The following is a 13,090-nucleotide window of genomic DNA, read 5'->3' as shown; positions in this document are numbered from 1 at the left end:
TAACCCTAATAATAATAAAGAATGTAATATTAATTTTAAATAAATATTACTTCATTTTGGTAGAACTATATCAAACTTATTGAGATCATTTTAGATTTGATTAAAAGATATATTATTAGGCTAGATTAAGTTAATTTTGATTCAATTGTATTTTGTAATTTTTGGTTAAATATACTGAGTTTTTCTTTTATTTATTTTGATTTCAGGTTAATATTTATTGTTAAGAAAGAAAAAGAGTTCATATATATACTAATATACAAAGTTATAATAAAAGGTAAACCCAATTTACAATAGCAGAGAAGAAGCATTTTCCAATTCAAACCCTGAAATGGACGACAGAGACAAATCCGAAAAGAGAAGCAGAGATCGTCACTCCGAACGCCATCGCGACTCCGATGACCACCGCCATCGCGACTCCGACGACCACCGCCATCATCGATCAGACAGGCATCACAAGCGCGACCCCAAATCCAGGGACAGAGATAGAGATAGGGCTTATGACAGAGAAGGAAGCAAGGACAGAGATAGGGTTCACGAGAGAGAGAGTAGGTCGAAGGTGAAGCGCGATGAGGAGAGGGAAGATTCGGTGGAGCCGCGACACTCCTCGCACTCTCACAAGCGCAAAGAGAGGGAGCTCAGCGAGGAGAGGGACTTCGAGGATAAGAAAATTAGGGTTTCCGTCGAGAGGAGGGAACGGAGGAAGTTTGGGGATAAAGTAAAGAAGGAAGAGCAAGAAGAGAGAGTAAACGGTGATGATAAAATCGGAGGTATACCTGAGGCCAATGTCAAGGAGGAAGTCACCAATGGCTCCCATGCCTCTGCTTCTTTCGAAGACGCTGCATCTGTCCAAAACGTGAGTTTCTTTCCCTTATTTTAATGTTATGTTTTAACGTTAGGATATTTCACAGCATTTTCTTGTAGTTTTCTTGGTTATAGATGAACTGTAATGTGCTTGGTTTCATAGTGTTCCTTATAAATTACAGAGCTGTCTGATTTCAGTCACTGCTTAATGAACTAGAATGGGGTTGCTGGTTTACTTAACCATCTTTCGATATGTAATTTTATCCTTTGTCTCTTTACCTATAGGTAGGTTTGCGCAGTGATGTTTTCGTCCGTAATTACGAATTTTGTTTCTGTTCTGTGTTTTCTAATTCCTTATCTTCTGTTAATTGATCGATCCTGTTGGAATACTTGGAGAGGGACATACGTTCACTGGCGTTTTATCCTTGCTCTTTCAGGGTGCATTGGGATCACTTGCTGTGGCACCCTTGGCTGTGCCTGAGACATCTTTGACCCCTTCTTCTTCTTCTTCTTCTTTTCCCATCAAGGTATCTTCGAATTTTACCACAAATGAAAATAAGGGTGTTAGTATTACCAGGTCTCATGAGGTTACTGGAAAATCTAGTACAGATGGGCCGTCTTCAACTGCTGGAAAGCCCGGAAGCTTCTCTATTGATGCACTAGCCAAGGCTAAGAAAGCTTTACAAATGCAGAAAGAGTTGGCAGAAAAACTGAAGAAAATTCCTCAGGTACGTTAATGTTGCACATTTTATCTATTCATAAGTATCAGTTGTCCGCAAGATATTTCTCATTAATAGCTGCCAGAGCCAGACGATACTGATATATTTTGTTGTTGCTATGCTTGTTCCTCCGAATGCATTCATTGCCATGCTTTTGGTTGTGCAGTTGAATAAAAGTTCTACCCAAAATTTGCAAGGAGGCTCAAAGTTGGGTTCAAAGGGTGAATCTACAGCACCATCTTCCATTGCTGGAGTCGCATCAAATACTTCCACCTCAACTTCTCTGGGCCCAGTTGCAAACATGTCAATTTTCCCATCAACTGCCTCTGCTACTTTTGCAAATTCTCTCGCTAGTGGCACTAGCGCTACTGGTATTGCAAATCTACCCAACCTTGAAGCTGTCAGGCGTGCTCAAGAGCTTGCTGCCAGGCTGGGATTTCATCCAGATCCACAATTTGCTCCTCTAATAAATACGTTTCCTGGTCATATGGTAACAGATGTTGCCATTCCACAGAAACCCACCAAGGCCCCTGTTCTTCGTCTTGATGCTCAGGGACGAGAAATAGATGAACATGGAAATGTTGTTAACGTGACCAAGCCCAGCAACCTTAGCACATTGAAGGTCTGGTGTTTGCTCAGTTGTTTCTTCCTACACATTTTATCTCTTTCTGGGATTCCTGTCTTAACTGTAGAATCTGTGTCTTAACATTCCAGGTCAACATTAACAAACAGAAGAAAGACGCATTTGAAATACTAAAACCTGTATTGGATATTGATCCTGAATCTGATCCTCATTTTGATGCAAGCATGGGTATTAATAAAACAAAGCTCCTGCGACCAAAGAGGATGAATTTCCAGTTTGTGGAGGAAGGAAAATGGTCACGAGATGCCGAATCCATAAAATTGAAGGTACTGGAACAGAAAATGGGTAGAAAGAAAAGTTTTTATTTGTTGATTGTATGTTAAACTGAGTCAAAGGTTTTTGAGAGACTTGTCCTCTCCTCAAGAATGATCAATTATGATACTACCATTCCAAACTCAATCGCTTCTTTTATAATACCCACCTAATTAATGACTAACTATAGTCAGTTATTAGTTATTTCTTTTGTTACATTTTTTACGGGGCTTCATCCCATGATCCTCCTATGTCTGCTTCTGTAGACATAGACTCCCCTAGTAGGAGGTCTCAGCTCCTTGTAATCTTTATCTGTCTTGTATGTGCTTTTTGACAGCTTTGTTATTATTATTTGGCTGATGCAGAGTAAATTTGGAGAAGCTCAAGCAAAAGAGCACAGGGCCAAACAAGCACAGTTGGCAAAGGCAAAGGCTGCTCCTGATATAAATCCAAACTTAATAGAAATAACAGAGAGAGTTGTAATTAAGGAAAAACCCAAGGACCAAATTCCAGAAATTGAATGGTGGTAAGTTTATGACGGCCTGAACTGCGACTTTCTATTTGTGTTTCATAAAAGGTTCATGATTGTTTTTGAGGGTGTTATTTGAATGTCACAAATTTTAGCAATTTAGATTCAGCAAGTATACTGCATTTGGCTGGTTTAAGACTTCAAGTAGTTATGACCTTGTGTCTTTTATTTCTGTTTATAATGATAACTATAATCATGTTAGAAGAAGATACGATGTGACAAACGGGAATAAACCAGTCGAGTAGTTTGAAAACAGACTGGTTGAATAGTTGGAAAATTGAATCTGACAATGAACATTTGACATTGGGAATCTATTTGAGTATGGTATTGTCTCATTTTATTGTTTCCATTAACTACTTGAATTTAACAGGGACGTGCTTCTTCTGCATGCTGGAAATTATGGTGATATTGATAATGGAGTCATAGGTGAAGATAAACTGAAAATGGAAAAGTTCACTTTTTACGTGGAGCATCCTCGACCAATTGAACCACCTGCTGAGCCTGCACCTCCACCACCTCAACCGCTCAAACTAACTAAGCAAGAACAGAAGAAACTCCGGACACAAAGACGTATAGCCAAGGAGAAAGATCGACAGGAGATGATTAGACAGGGTGTCATAGAACCGCCAAAACCAAAGGTCAAGATTAGCAATTTAATGAAAGTACTTGGCACTGAAGCAACTCAAGATCCTACTCGGCTTGAAAAAGAAGTTCGTAGCGCAGCTGCTGAGCGTGAACAGGCTCACATGGATAGAAACATTGCACGCAAGCTTACTCCTGCTGAGCTGCGAGAGAAAAAGGAAAGGAAGCTGTTTGATGACCCAAATACACTGGAGACACTTGTCTCTCTCTACAAGATAAATGATCTCTCACATCCGAAGTCCCGCTTTAGGGTTGATGTTAATGCTCACGAGAACCGTTTGACTGGATGTGCTGTGATCTGCGATGGTATTAGTGTTGTTGTCGTTGAGGGTGGAAGCAAGTCGATTAAGAGGTATGGGAAACTTATGCTCAGGCGTATTAATTGGAGTGATGTTTCGAAAGAGAAAGAAGAAGATGAAGAATCAGATGATGATAAGACTGTCAATAAGTGTGTTCTGGTGTGGCAAGGAAGTGTTGCAAAACCCAGCTTCAATAAGTTCAGCGTTCATGATTGCATCACTGAAGCAGCTGGCCGTAAAGTTTTTGTGGATGCTGGTGTTCCTCATTATTGGGACCTAGCAGTGAATTACGTAGAAGATGAAGCTGTGTGACATGTCTTAAAGTGTTTTTGTTCTTCGTTATTGGCCTTAATAAGGCCTTCTGGTGAGTGATCGGTTCTATAATTTGCATTTAGCAGTGTTTTAAACAAAATAATACACATGATAGATCGATTAGTGGTGTAAACCTTTCATGTTGGTTTGGATGATTCAGTCAAATATGTTAATGATTGCGTAACATTTGTTTAAATTTGAAGCCTTCGTGATTTTACTATGTTTCTGACTATCTAAAGTCTCTGATTTGATGTACTAATATTTTATTGATCTCCCTTCCTATATATCCCTATTACCCACTGAAAAGCCATTATTCACATAATAAGAGGTGGCACGAGGGATTTCCGAGGTACCCTTCTGAAAAACTAACTGGTTGATTGAGTTGGATGAAGCCTTTTTTGGACTTCAAACTTCCCAGCCCCTATTACTTGGTAGTTATACAAATGTCATTTTTAAGATTGATCATAATTGAATTAGTTGTATTATTTTGAATTATGTTAATTTACTTTGTTAATTGTCAAATATAAAAATAACTTTAGAATTTTCATAATGTTTAATTAGTAGCCTGACAAATTGTCCTGCAAGAGATTAGTTTGGTTTAAATTTGACGTTACATTTGAATTTGTAAAATTCGTATGACTTTCCAAAAGTTCGATCAAATTGTGCTGTGAACACTGAAAGTGGAATGCTTATAAATTCACAATCTACTTTCATTACATCTAAAATATCCACCCACCATCTCTTATTTATGGCTGCCAAAATTTCCCCTTGTGACTTAAGAAACCTAATTATGAAGTCATTTTCGTAGTTTGAATTCAGCAGATATCAAAATTCTAAAAACTGAAATCATATATATATTTGAAACTAAAAATCATCAACGTTTACAACCAATTTTTGCTTTAATACATTCCAAAGCTTAAATTGGTGTGAAAATGGAAGTTATCAATTCAGTTTTATGATATCGTTTCATATTTCACTTGTATATATGATTTAACAACCAGCATTAAATATTTTTGTTGGACTAAATTCCATTTATGATGGAATATCAGTTTTTCCTGTAATTATTAAGAGATCCCTAGCTTGAAGGTAGGAATATATCTACTTAAAAACATTAGAAGCGACACAAGTTAGTGCAGACTAAATTATACGGTTGGGTTTCATTTTACAAACTTCATTACTTATTCTTAGAAATTTTCAATAAATTATATTTTGGTAATGTTCAGATCAAACGTAACTCTCTCTTTTTTCGTTTTTTTTTTTTAAATGTGTATGACAAGATAATTTTATAAATTTGTCATTTATTTTTTTATAATAAATAAGATTATTGAAATGTTTGATTAGGAAGCCTTTTTGGGAAAAAACGTTTCACTTAAAGTAGTATATAACTTATAAACTAAGTGCTACACTTTTTCCAATTTTGGTCATGCTAATTTTTAAAAAAGGCTTTTGCTCTTCCTTTATTAACGTCTTCATTTTCAATAAATTATTATAGGAAAACGATAGAATGACACCCAAAATGTACCACTTTTCTTACCACCTGACGTGGCAACGGAAATCAGATTTTAATTTTTTTTTTAATTCAAAAATTAAATTGGCAGAAGGGAAGAAGATTCTCCGCACACGCGCGTGTGCTCACAGGCTTCTCCAAATTTCCCCAACACCAGAACCCGCGCATCTGTTTTTTATTTTTTCAAAACTCTTTCACTGCTCCACCGCACCGCTTCTCCATTTCTCCAAAGCGCCCTCAAACTCCTCTGCGCTCCTTCTTCTTCCCGCACACACACAGAGCCCCACCACACAGACACCAAGCCTCCACGTTTTCCCACCTAGCGGTCCAGAAACCCCAAAACCCCTCCCAGCGAGAAACCCTAACCCTCTCGCTCTCCCTCTCCGTCTCCCTCTCCCGCTCCCGCTCCGTCTCACACCAGCGGAACCATTTTTCTTTTTTGAGAACCGAGTCTCCTGTACCGCTACACCGCTCGTTTTCCCTTCCCCGCACAGCACAGACACGAAACCGGCATCCCACAACCATCCCACAACACAGCCACACACCTCCGGTGGACGTGATCCCGCAACCGCTGCCGTCCATAACCCTTGTCGCAGCACAGACAGGGCTGCTCCACCACTTCAAATCCGTTACCGTTCCACAAATACCCTCCCGCACCCGAACCCCGTTCCGGCGTCATTGTCCAAAACCCAAAACCCCTTTGTCGGAGAAACCGTAACCCTAGAAGCCGCAAGTTTGTTCTTCCTTGGTCAATCCCGGAACCCCTGGAACAGTCCGAATTTCCCAATTTCAACGTTCTGCATTGGTGAGGCTCATTTTGTTTAATCGCGAAATATTGTTTGGTTGTGGTGTTTGTTGTTTATTAATTGCAATTGGTTATATAAACTTCTTACCCCAGTAGGAGATTTTGGAGATTTTGGCTACCTATGGCAGAAGAAGAAGAGGGTGTATCAAGGAAGGTAAATGTTTGCAATTATTGGATTTATGTTGTGCATTTACATTTATATTTTTCATATTCATTTAAGCATTATAAGTGTGAGATGAAAAAAAAGATGTCCACTCTGCAAGTGGGTGATGTTTTGGAGAGAAAATTCCAATTCAATTTGGCTTTGTAGAAAATCCCAATTCAATTTTGCTTTGTAGAAAATCCCAAATCTTCAAAAGATTCCAATTCATAATTTTAACAAAACAAAACAGCACAAATTGCACCACAGAAACAATAACATGCCATGAACAATGTTGAAAGAATATGGACCTTGGTCGTGGATCGTGCTCAGCCCGCCAGAGACTGCTGGATCGTGCAAAGCCCGTCAAACACAGAGGAAGGCTCGAAAATCTGTGGTTCAGTGTGGTGGATAGAGAGTAGGGTCGACGGATGAGGTTCAGTGGTTGGCCATGGGGTGGAGTTCGTGTACTAATTCAAAGTGAGGGAAAGATAGAGGGGAGGTTGAGGTTAGGTTATCAAATTGGGGAATTCGGAGTGTGGAGAGGGATTCGGGTTAGGGTTTCTCGCATGGAGGGGTTTTCGGGTTTGCGTCACTGAGGGAATAAATTCTCATACAAAATTGGCAGGTGAGCCTCACCGGTGGGAGCAGCGCTGGTGACCGTTGAAATTGGGGCAAAATTTAGGTTAGGTTATGAAATTGGGAAATTCGGACTGTTCCAGGGGTTCCGGGATTGACCAAGGAAAACGTGGAGGCTTGGTGTCTGTGTGGTGGGGCTCTGTGTGTGTGCGGGAAGAAGAAGGAGCGCAGAGGAGTTTGAGGGCGCTTTGGAGAAATGGAGAAGCGGTGCGGCGGAGCAGTGAAAGAGTTTTGAAAAAATAAAAAACAGATGCGCGGGTTCTGGTGTTGGGGAAATTTGGAGAAGCCTGTGAGCACACGCGCGTGTGCGGAGAATCTTCTTCCCTTCTGCCAATTTAATTTTTGAATTAAAAAAAAAATTAAAATCTGATTTCCGTTGCCACGTCAGGTGGTAAGAAAAGTGGTACATTTTGGGTGTCATTCTATCGTTTTTCATTATTATAAGCACGTACTTAATCAATTCACTTTTATTTTTGTATGAAGCTTACTTTGTCTTATATATAAGAGCAAATTTAAATATAAGTTTACTAATTTTTAATTATTATATGTCCACATATATAAGTATGCTTTGTTATGCAATTAGAAATGTATTAACCAATTAATTAATTTTATAAAAATTTGTTTAATCAAAAAATGATTTATTTCGTTACCAATTCCTTTTTTTTTTAACTGTCAATAAATTCTTCTATGTGTAGATCGCATAATTATAGATGACTTATCAATAATTTTATCATCTAATCATTTAAATTATCTTCTTAAGAAAATTAACATGTTTTTATGACAAATGATGAGTACATTTAAATAATTTATTTTCAGTACAAAATCTCCGGATAATTAATTTAACTTGTATAATAGATTGATATCGCATTTATCTTCAGATAATTTTATTAATATACTTTTTATTTTTCTCATTTTTATTCAAGAAAGACTAAAACTCACTTTAATTTCATAACATATATATTATATTTCTGTTCTTGTTACACCGGATTAAAGAAAGGTATCTTGGGGAAGAAGGTTAAACAGGAAAAAACCAGAAGGATCAGTTATAAAGAAGAAGAGAGTGTTTCAGCTATATCATAGTAACAATGTCTTATTTCTTACAAATTCAGAAACCCTATCCCCAGCATTTGAAGTTATTAATCTTTTCCTCTTATCTTTTCTCCAAAGTTTCATTAGCACAGAAGCTTTCTGTATAGTTTTCTTTCGGCCACCAAATTATAGACAAAGGGATCACAAGTTGACAGCCATAAAACTATAGATTTGTTTTTTTTTTTCTCTTATATTTGGATCGATCCAGCCTTAGAGGTTGAGTGCAGATGCAGAATCTTGCAGTGAAATCTGCAAGAATTTGATGAAGTCAAACATGTTTAGCACAATACAGCTAACTAACAACTTTATATTATACACGGTTTCGTAATCTCAATCATTTGCACGCCTTTGCATGTCCATTTCCTCCATTTTGCTTCAGTCAAATGATTCTTTCATAGATATGATTGAATATATACACAATTGACCCGGAGTATATGGACCATGTAGCTACACACTAACCAAAATCATGTTGCAGAAGAAGAACTTCTATATAAGAGTATAACATTTCATGGCCATGATAACCAATCTTTTTGCAATGGCCACTACAAGTTCTCTCTCTATGTCTTTTCCCCGTTTCAAACTAAAACTTTGTCTGACTTTGATTGCATGTGTTGTTGGTTTTACTTCAGCTCAGTTATCTACTAAATTCTACGAAAAAAGTTGCCCTGGTGCTCTTGTCACCATAAGGAAAGCAGTTAAACAAGCTGTGCAGAATGAGTCTCGCATGGGAGCATCCCTGCTCCGACTGCATTTCCATGATTGCTTCGTTCAAGCAAGTCTCATTTCTCTCTCAACATCATCATGTTTGCGTATAAAAACTTTACTTTCTAAATGAAAATCGAATGTTTGTGTTAAGAAAATGAATTGACATTGATCTGTGTTTGGTATTACAGGGATGTGATGCATCAGTGTTGTTAGACGACACGGATACTTTCACTGGGGAGAAGAATTCATTTCCAAATGCTAACTCTCTTAGGGGTTTTGATGTGATAGATAGCATAAAATCAGATTTGGAGAACATGTGCAAAGGTGTTGTCTCTTGTGCCGACATCTTAGCCGTTGCTGCCAGAGATGCTGTTTTTGAAGTAAGTAATTCTTGTTCAATTAACATTCCAATTTAGATTCTTCATTGTCAAATCTGATAGATATGCATTAAAAGAAAGTAATTTCTAAGATGAGTTGAAAAATTGTATCAGCTTGGTGGACCAAGATGGGAAGTACCATTAGGAAGAAGAGATTCAACCACAGCAAGTTTAGCCGAATCCAACTCAGACTTACCAGCTCCTTTTTTCGATCTTGATGGCCTCGCCAGTGCTTTCGCCAAGAAAAATTTCACTGTGAAAGAACTAGTTGCTTTATCAGGTAAAACCTGTTCTTGATGAAATGATTGATATAAAGTATGAATCTTGATAAACTTTTCTTGATTTATGGTTCAGGTGGTCACTCGGTAGGACTGGTGAGGTGCCGTTTCTTCAGAAAGAGGATTTATAACGAGAGCAACATCGACACGACATTTGCAGAGGATAGGCGACAAGATTGTCCCTTCGAAGGTGGTGACAACAACTTAACTGCTTTCGATTCGACCACTCCTTTCAGATTTGACAATGCGTTTTACAAGAACTTGTTGGTGCAAAAGGGTCTGGTCCACTCCGATCAACAACTCTTCAACCACGTCAATGGAACTGATAGCCCCACAAAGGATCAAGTAATTCGTTATGCCAGAGACATGGGTAAATTCAAGAAGGATTTTGCAGATGCAATGTTGAAGATGAGCATCATGACCCCACTTACTGGTTCAGACGGTGAGATCAGGCAAAACTGCAGGCTGGTTAATCCTCCTTCAACCTGATCAACTTCATCTTCAACTTCATATTCAACTATACTCTCTCTCTCATGATTATTATTATATGTAATGTTAATATTCAATGCATGATGTGTTCTTCAAATAAAGCTTTCTTCTTTCGTGTGTTTCTCACCTTCAACTGTAATCTAATGAAATTTCTTAACTAAATACCAGTTAATTCTCCCCTGATTCTTGTTACTATTAAAAGAGCATGCATGCACTGAGAAACATAGTTTTTTCGGTCAAGATTTCAAATAGATTATGTTTTTCTCTTTTTTTTGAAGAAAAATAGGTTGTTCCCTCGTGATCTTTACAATAGAATAATACGTATAATACAAAAGAAATCATATGTATATTACAAAATAAATACTCCATATATGTTGGATCTTTAAATGAAATCTCAATTCGAACTATAGTTTCATTATATATAATACACATTGTTGTACACTTACGAAAAGAATCGCAATCGATTCCTAAATATCTTTTATTTAGGTTAGGACATTACTAATGCAGGATCTACTACTGATTTTTTTAATATAAGTTATTTTTAACATTTAAGATCAATTATTGAAAATTTATAAACAGTTGTTACACTAATTTATATCAAATGTACTCTACTACACTGTTAAGAAATTTCTATACACATATTACCTAATATATAAAAAATAAATTAAAATAAGGGAAAGTGTTGGGGTGGGGTGGCTACATGCATGTGTGTGATTTTGAAGAAACTTAAAAAATGGCATAAATCCCAAAGCATATGTATTTACTAATGAAGCTAGATCATCAAATTCACTGAAAGATATTTTCTAGGTTATATTATATTACTATTATGAAGGCTTGTGTATTTGTTAAGAAACGCGTTTTTGCATGCAAAAGCACTTTTTTTTAGACATTCCAAGATTTTGACTTCACTAAAATCACTTAAGCATTGGTATACGACAAAATCCAAGGCCACTTGTGGTTTTTCTATTTCGACTCACTTGTTTTCTTCATCATTAGGAAGATTCTACAACTTACTTCAAATCAACAATTTCTCTTATCTATTCTCTATTTTACACATCTCATAAAAAAAAAAAAAAACTCAATGACCTATAGTGTTTTCTTTGTGTTAGGTTTACAGATAAATTTTACTGGAAAGAGACAACAATAATGAGACCTGAATCCAACCATATAAGACATTGACACCACTTTCAACCAAAAACCTTAAGACAATAAATTTATGGGTTTTTATTCTTAAATAGTGCTATATTTTTTCGTTTCTAGTCAATGTAAGACTTAGACTCATACTTAAATTTCTAACACTTTGTAATGTTAAACGAAAAGGACAAGAAAATCAGGTTAGTTCCATTGCTTTCAAAATATACATAATTTTTTATTACTTTTTTATAAATAAGAAAATAGTGGGATAAGATGAGTAATGTAAAAAATATATATAAGAAAAAATGTGTTTAAGAGAATATAAACAAAAAGAGAGAGACATTAATCTCACCGACTTTTCTTTGAATCTATGTATCAAGATATTATAATTATAGTCTTGTTATCTTTAAATGGATCAGAAAAGGAGCATACTTTTAATTTACAAGTTATTAGAATACCTTTGCATTCTTTTGACTTTTTAGTGTTACGTAAAATGATTAAATAGAAATGAAATCCATGAACTCAGAGTCAAATTTTCAATAAAAGAGATATGAGTTAGTTCATGAAATTATTTATAAGTAAATAATTATGAGAATTTGAGATTTTGTTGCTTTGTTTCTTAATATAACGTGTCTACATATTATTATAGTCACAAAAATATACACATTTGAATAGAAACCGAAGAAAAAAATATTTAATGATTTTCAAAAAAAATGTATTTATTATTGGAAAAGTTAATATTTCTCTAAATTTTATGTTGTTATTAATGGGTGCGTTTTCCCAAGAAGAGATTAACTTAATAGTGTTTGTTTCTAATTTTCATTATATGTATATAATAATTTTTATATTTGATTCAAAAGATAAAAATTACAAAAAAAATTAAAAATTATATTGATCTTGTCCATAATCACAAATAATAAGTTTTTATTACCTAAAATTGCGAAAATAATGAATTAGAAATGAAGTTCAATTTTTTTATCATACAAATGTAAAAAAAAAAGAGTAAAGATGATTTTTTTATATGTGAAATTATATATAAAATTTAAATTTTACCACCACAACAAACATTAGAAATGGCACCACAAAAAAAATAGTGTCAACTCAAAACAAAAATCAAAACTTATTGATGAACTTGTACATGATTATTTGAATAACAAATTATGTTTGTTTGAAGCATAATCAATCACACATTAACCATAATCTATTATATCTCATTTTAAATAGATAATGATATTTTAATTATTAAATTTTGAAATATAAAAAAATTTAAAAAAAATGAAGAAAATGAAAATCATTTAAAAATATAATTTTATATCGTAAAATAAAATTATCTAAATTTAATTGTCAAAAAATTATTTTCTTTTTAATTAAGTTAAAAGGGTAAACAGGTAAAAATACTTTTTACACGTATGTTTATGCGTGTTTCATCTCATGCTCCTTCGCCACCTTCTTCTTTCTGTCTCTGCAAATAATCAATTAACACACAGTATTCATCTTATGCCATTTCTGCATAATTTCTTAATAATCCACTGTACCATTATGGACATGTTAGTGATATTAGCAAATTATTGTTTGAATCATTGTTGATTAGGTAAGAGAAATGTGTTGTGTTTGCAGTAATTGAGAATAAAAAGATGGTATTTTTAAATGAGTTGAGAAGTTAGACCCAATAGTTAAAGACTGCATTGAATGCTTGATGGCGCCACCTTCCGTTTCCCTTTCCTACCTACC

The 13,090-nt window shown here is 35.4% G+C and overlaps 3 protein-coding genes across 4 annotated transcripts; all 3 read left to right on the top strand.

The window, feature by feature from the left end:
- Window positions 1-279: 279 nt before the first annotated feature.
- LOC114190805 (protein RDM16-like) lies at window positions 280-4,417 on the top strand. Its single transcript, XM_028079850.2, has 6 exons — window positions 280-853; window positions 1,239-1,529; window positions 1,687-2,142; window positions 2,235-2,429; window positions 2,781-2,941; window positions 3,315-4,417. The coding sequence occupies exons 1-6, from the start codon at window positions 329-331 to the stop codon at window positions 4,195-4,197; spliced, it is 2,511 nt and encodes an 836-aa protein (XP_027935651.2). The 5' UTR covers window positions 280-328; the 3' UTR covers window positions 4,198-4,417.
- Window positions 4,418-4,668: 251 nt separating this feature from the next.
- On the top strand, window positions 4,669-7,039 carry LOC146884924 (uncharacterized). 2 transcript variants are annotated; one of them, XM_085675898.1, is made up of 3 exons: window positions 4,669-6,509; window positions 6,603-6,663; window positions 6,902-7,039. In XM_085675898.1, the coding sequence occupies exons 1-3, from the start codon at window positions 5,702-5,704 to the stop codon at window positions 6,945-6,947; spliced, it is 915 nt and encodes a 304-aa protein (XP_085532024.1). In that variant the 5' UTR covers window positions 4,669-5,701; the 3' UTR covers window positions 6,948-7,039. The 2 variants fall into 2 exon arrangements, with proteins under 2 accessions (XP_085532024.1, XP_085532025.1); XM_085675899.1 differs by having other exon boundaries at window positions 4,670-6,509; window positions 6,606-6,663.
- A 1,692-nt stretch (window positions 7,040-8,731) lies between these two features.
- On the top strand, window positions 8,732-10,408 carry LOC114190806 (cationic peroxidase 1-like). The gene is made up of 4 exons (XM_028079852.2): window positions 8,732-9,148; window positions 9,270-9,461; window positions 9,573-9,738; window positions 9,813-10,408. The coding sequence occupies exons 1-4, from the start codon at window positions 8,885-8,887 to the stop codon at window positions 10,223-10,225; spliced, it is 1,035 nt and encodes a 344-aa protein (XP_027935653.2). The 5' UTR covers window positions 8,732-8,884; the 3' UTR covers window positions 10,226-10,408.
- Window positions 10,409-13,090: the final 2,682 nt, after the last annotated feature.

This window comes from Vigna unguiculata, chromosome 7, assembly GCF_037176805.1.
Source record: "Vigna unguiculata cultivar grain cowpea cultivar isolate G323 ecotype 2 chromosome 7, ASM3717680v1, whole genome shotgun sequence".
NCBI classification, from domain to species: Eukaryota; Viridiplantae; Streptophyta; class Magnoliopsida; order Fabales; family Fabaceae; genus Vigna; species Vigna unguiculata.
Note: the sequence above shows the minus strand (reverse complement) of the source record. Positions and strands in the feature narration are given on the sequence as shown.

What these genes read in the sequence shown, in the direction of transcription:
- LOC114190805 (XM_028079850.2), top strand. Translation starts at nt 329, where the DNA reads ATGGACGACAGAGACAAATCCGAAAAGAGAAGCAGAGATCGTCACTCC. An exon ending in ACGCTGCATCTGTCCAAAAC is followed by an intron (nt 854 to 1,238) that starts GTGAGTTTCTTT and finishes TTGCTCTTTCAG; the next exon opens with GGTGCATTGGGATCACTTGC. An exon ending in AACTGAAGAAAATTCCTCAG is followed by an intron (nt 1,530 to 1,686) that starts GTACGTTAATGT and finishes TTGGTTGTGCAG; the next exon opens with TTGAATAAAAGTTCTACCCA.
- LOC146884924 (XM_085675898.1), top strand. Translation starts at nt 5,702, where the DNA reads ATGACACCCAAAATGTACCACTTTTCTTACCACCTGACGTGGCAACGG. An exon ending in AATTTCAACGTTCTGCATTG is followed by an intron (nt 6,510 to 6,602) that starts GTGAGGCTCATT and finishes TTCTTACCCCAG; the next exon opens with TAGGAGATTTTGGAGATTTT. An exon ending in AAGAGGGTGTATCAAGGAAG is followed by an intron (nt 6,664 to 6,901) that starts GTAAATGTTTGC and finishes AAAACAAAACAG; the next exon opens with CACAAATTGCACCACAGAAA.
- LOC114190806 (XM_028079852.2), top strand. Translation starts at nt 8,885, where the DNA reads ATGGCCATGATAACCAATCTTTTTGCAATGGCCACTACAAGTTCTCTC. An exon ending in TCCATGATTGCTTCGTTCAA is followed by an intron (nt 9,149 to 9,269) that starts GCAAGTCTCATT and finishes TTGGTATTACAG; the next exon opens with GGATGTGATGCATCAGTGTT. An exon ending in CCAGAGATGCTGTTTTTGAA is followed by an intron (nt 9,462 to 9,572) that starts GTAAGTAATTCT and finishes AAATTGTATCAG; the next exon opens with CTTGGTGGACCAAGATGGGA.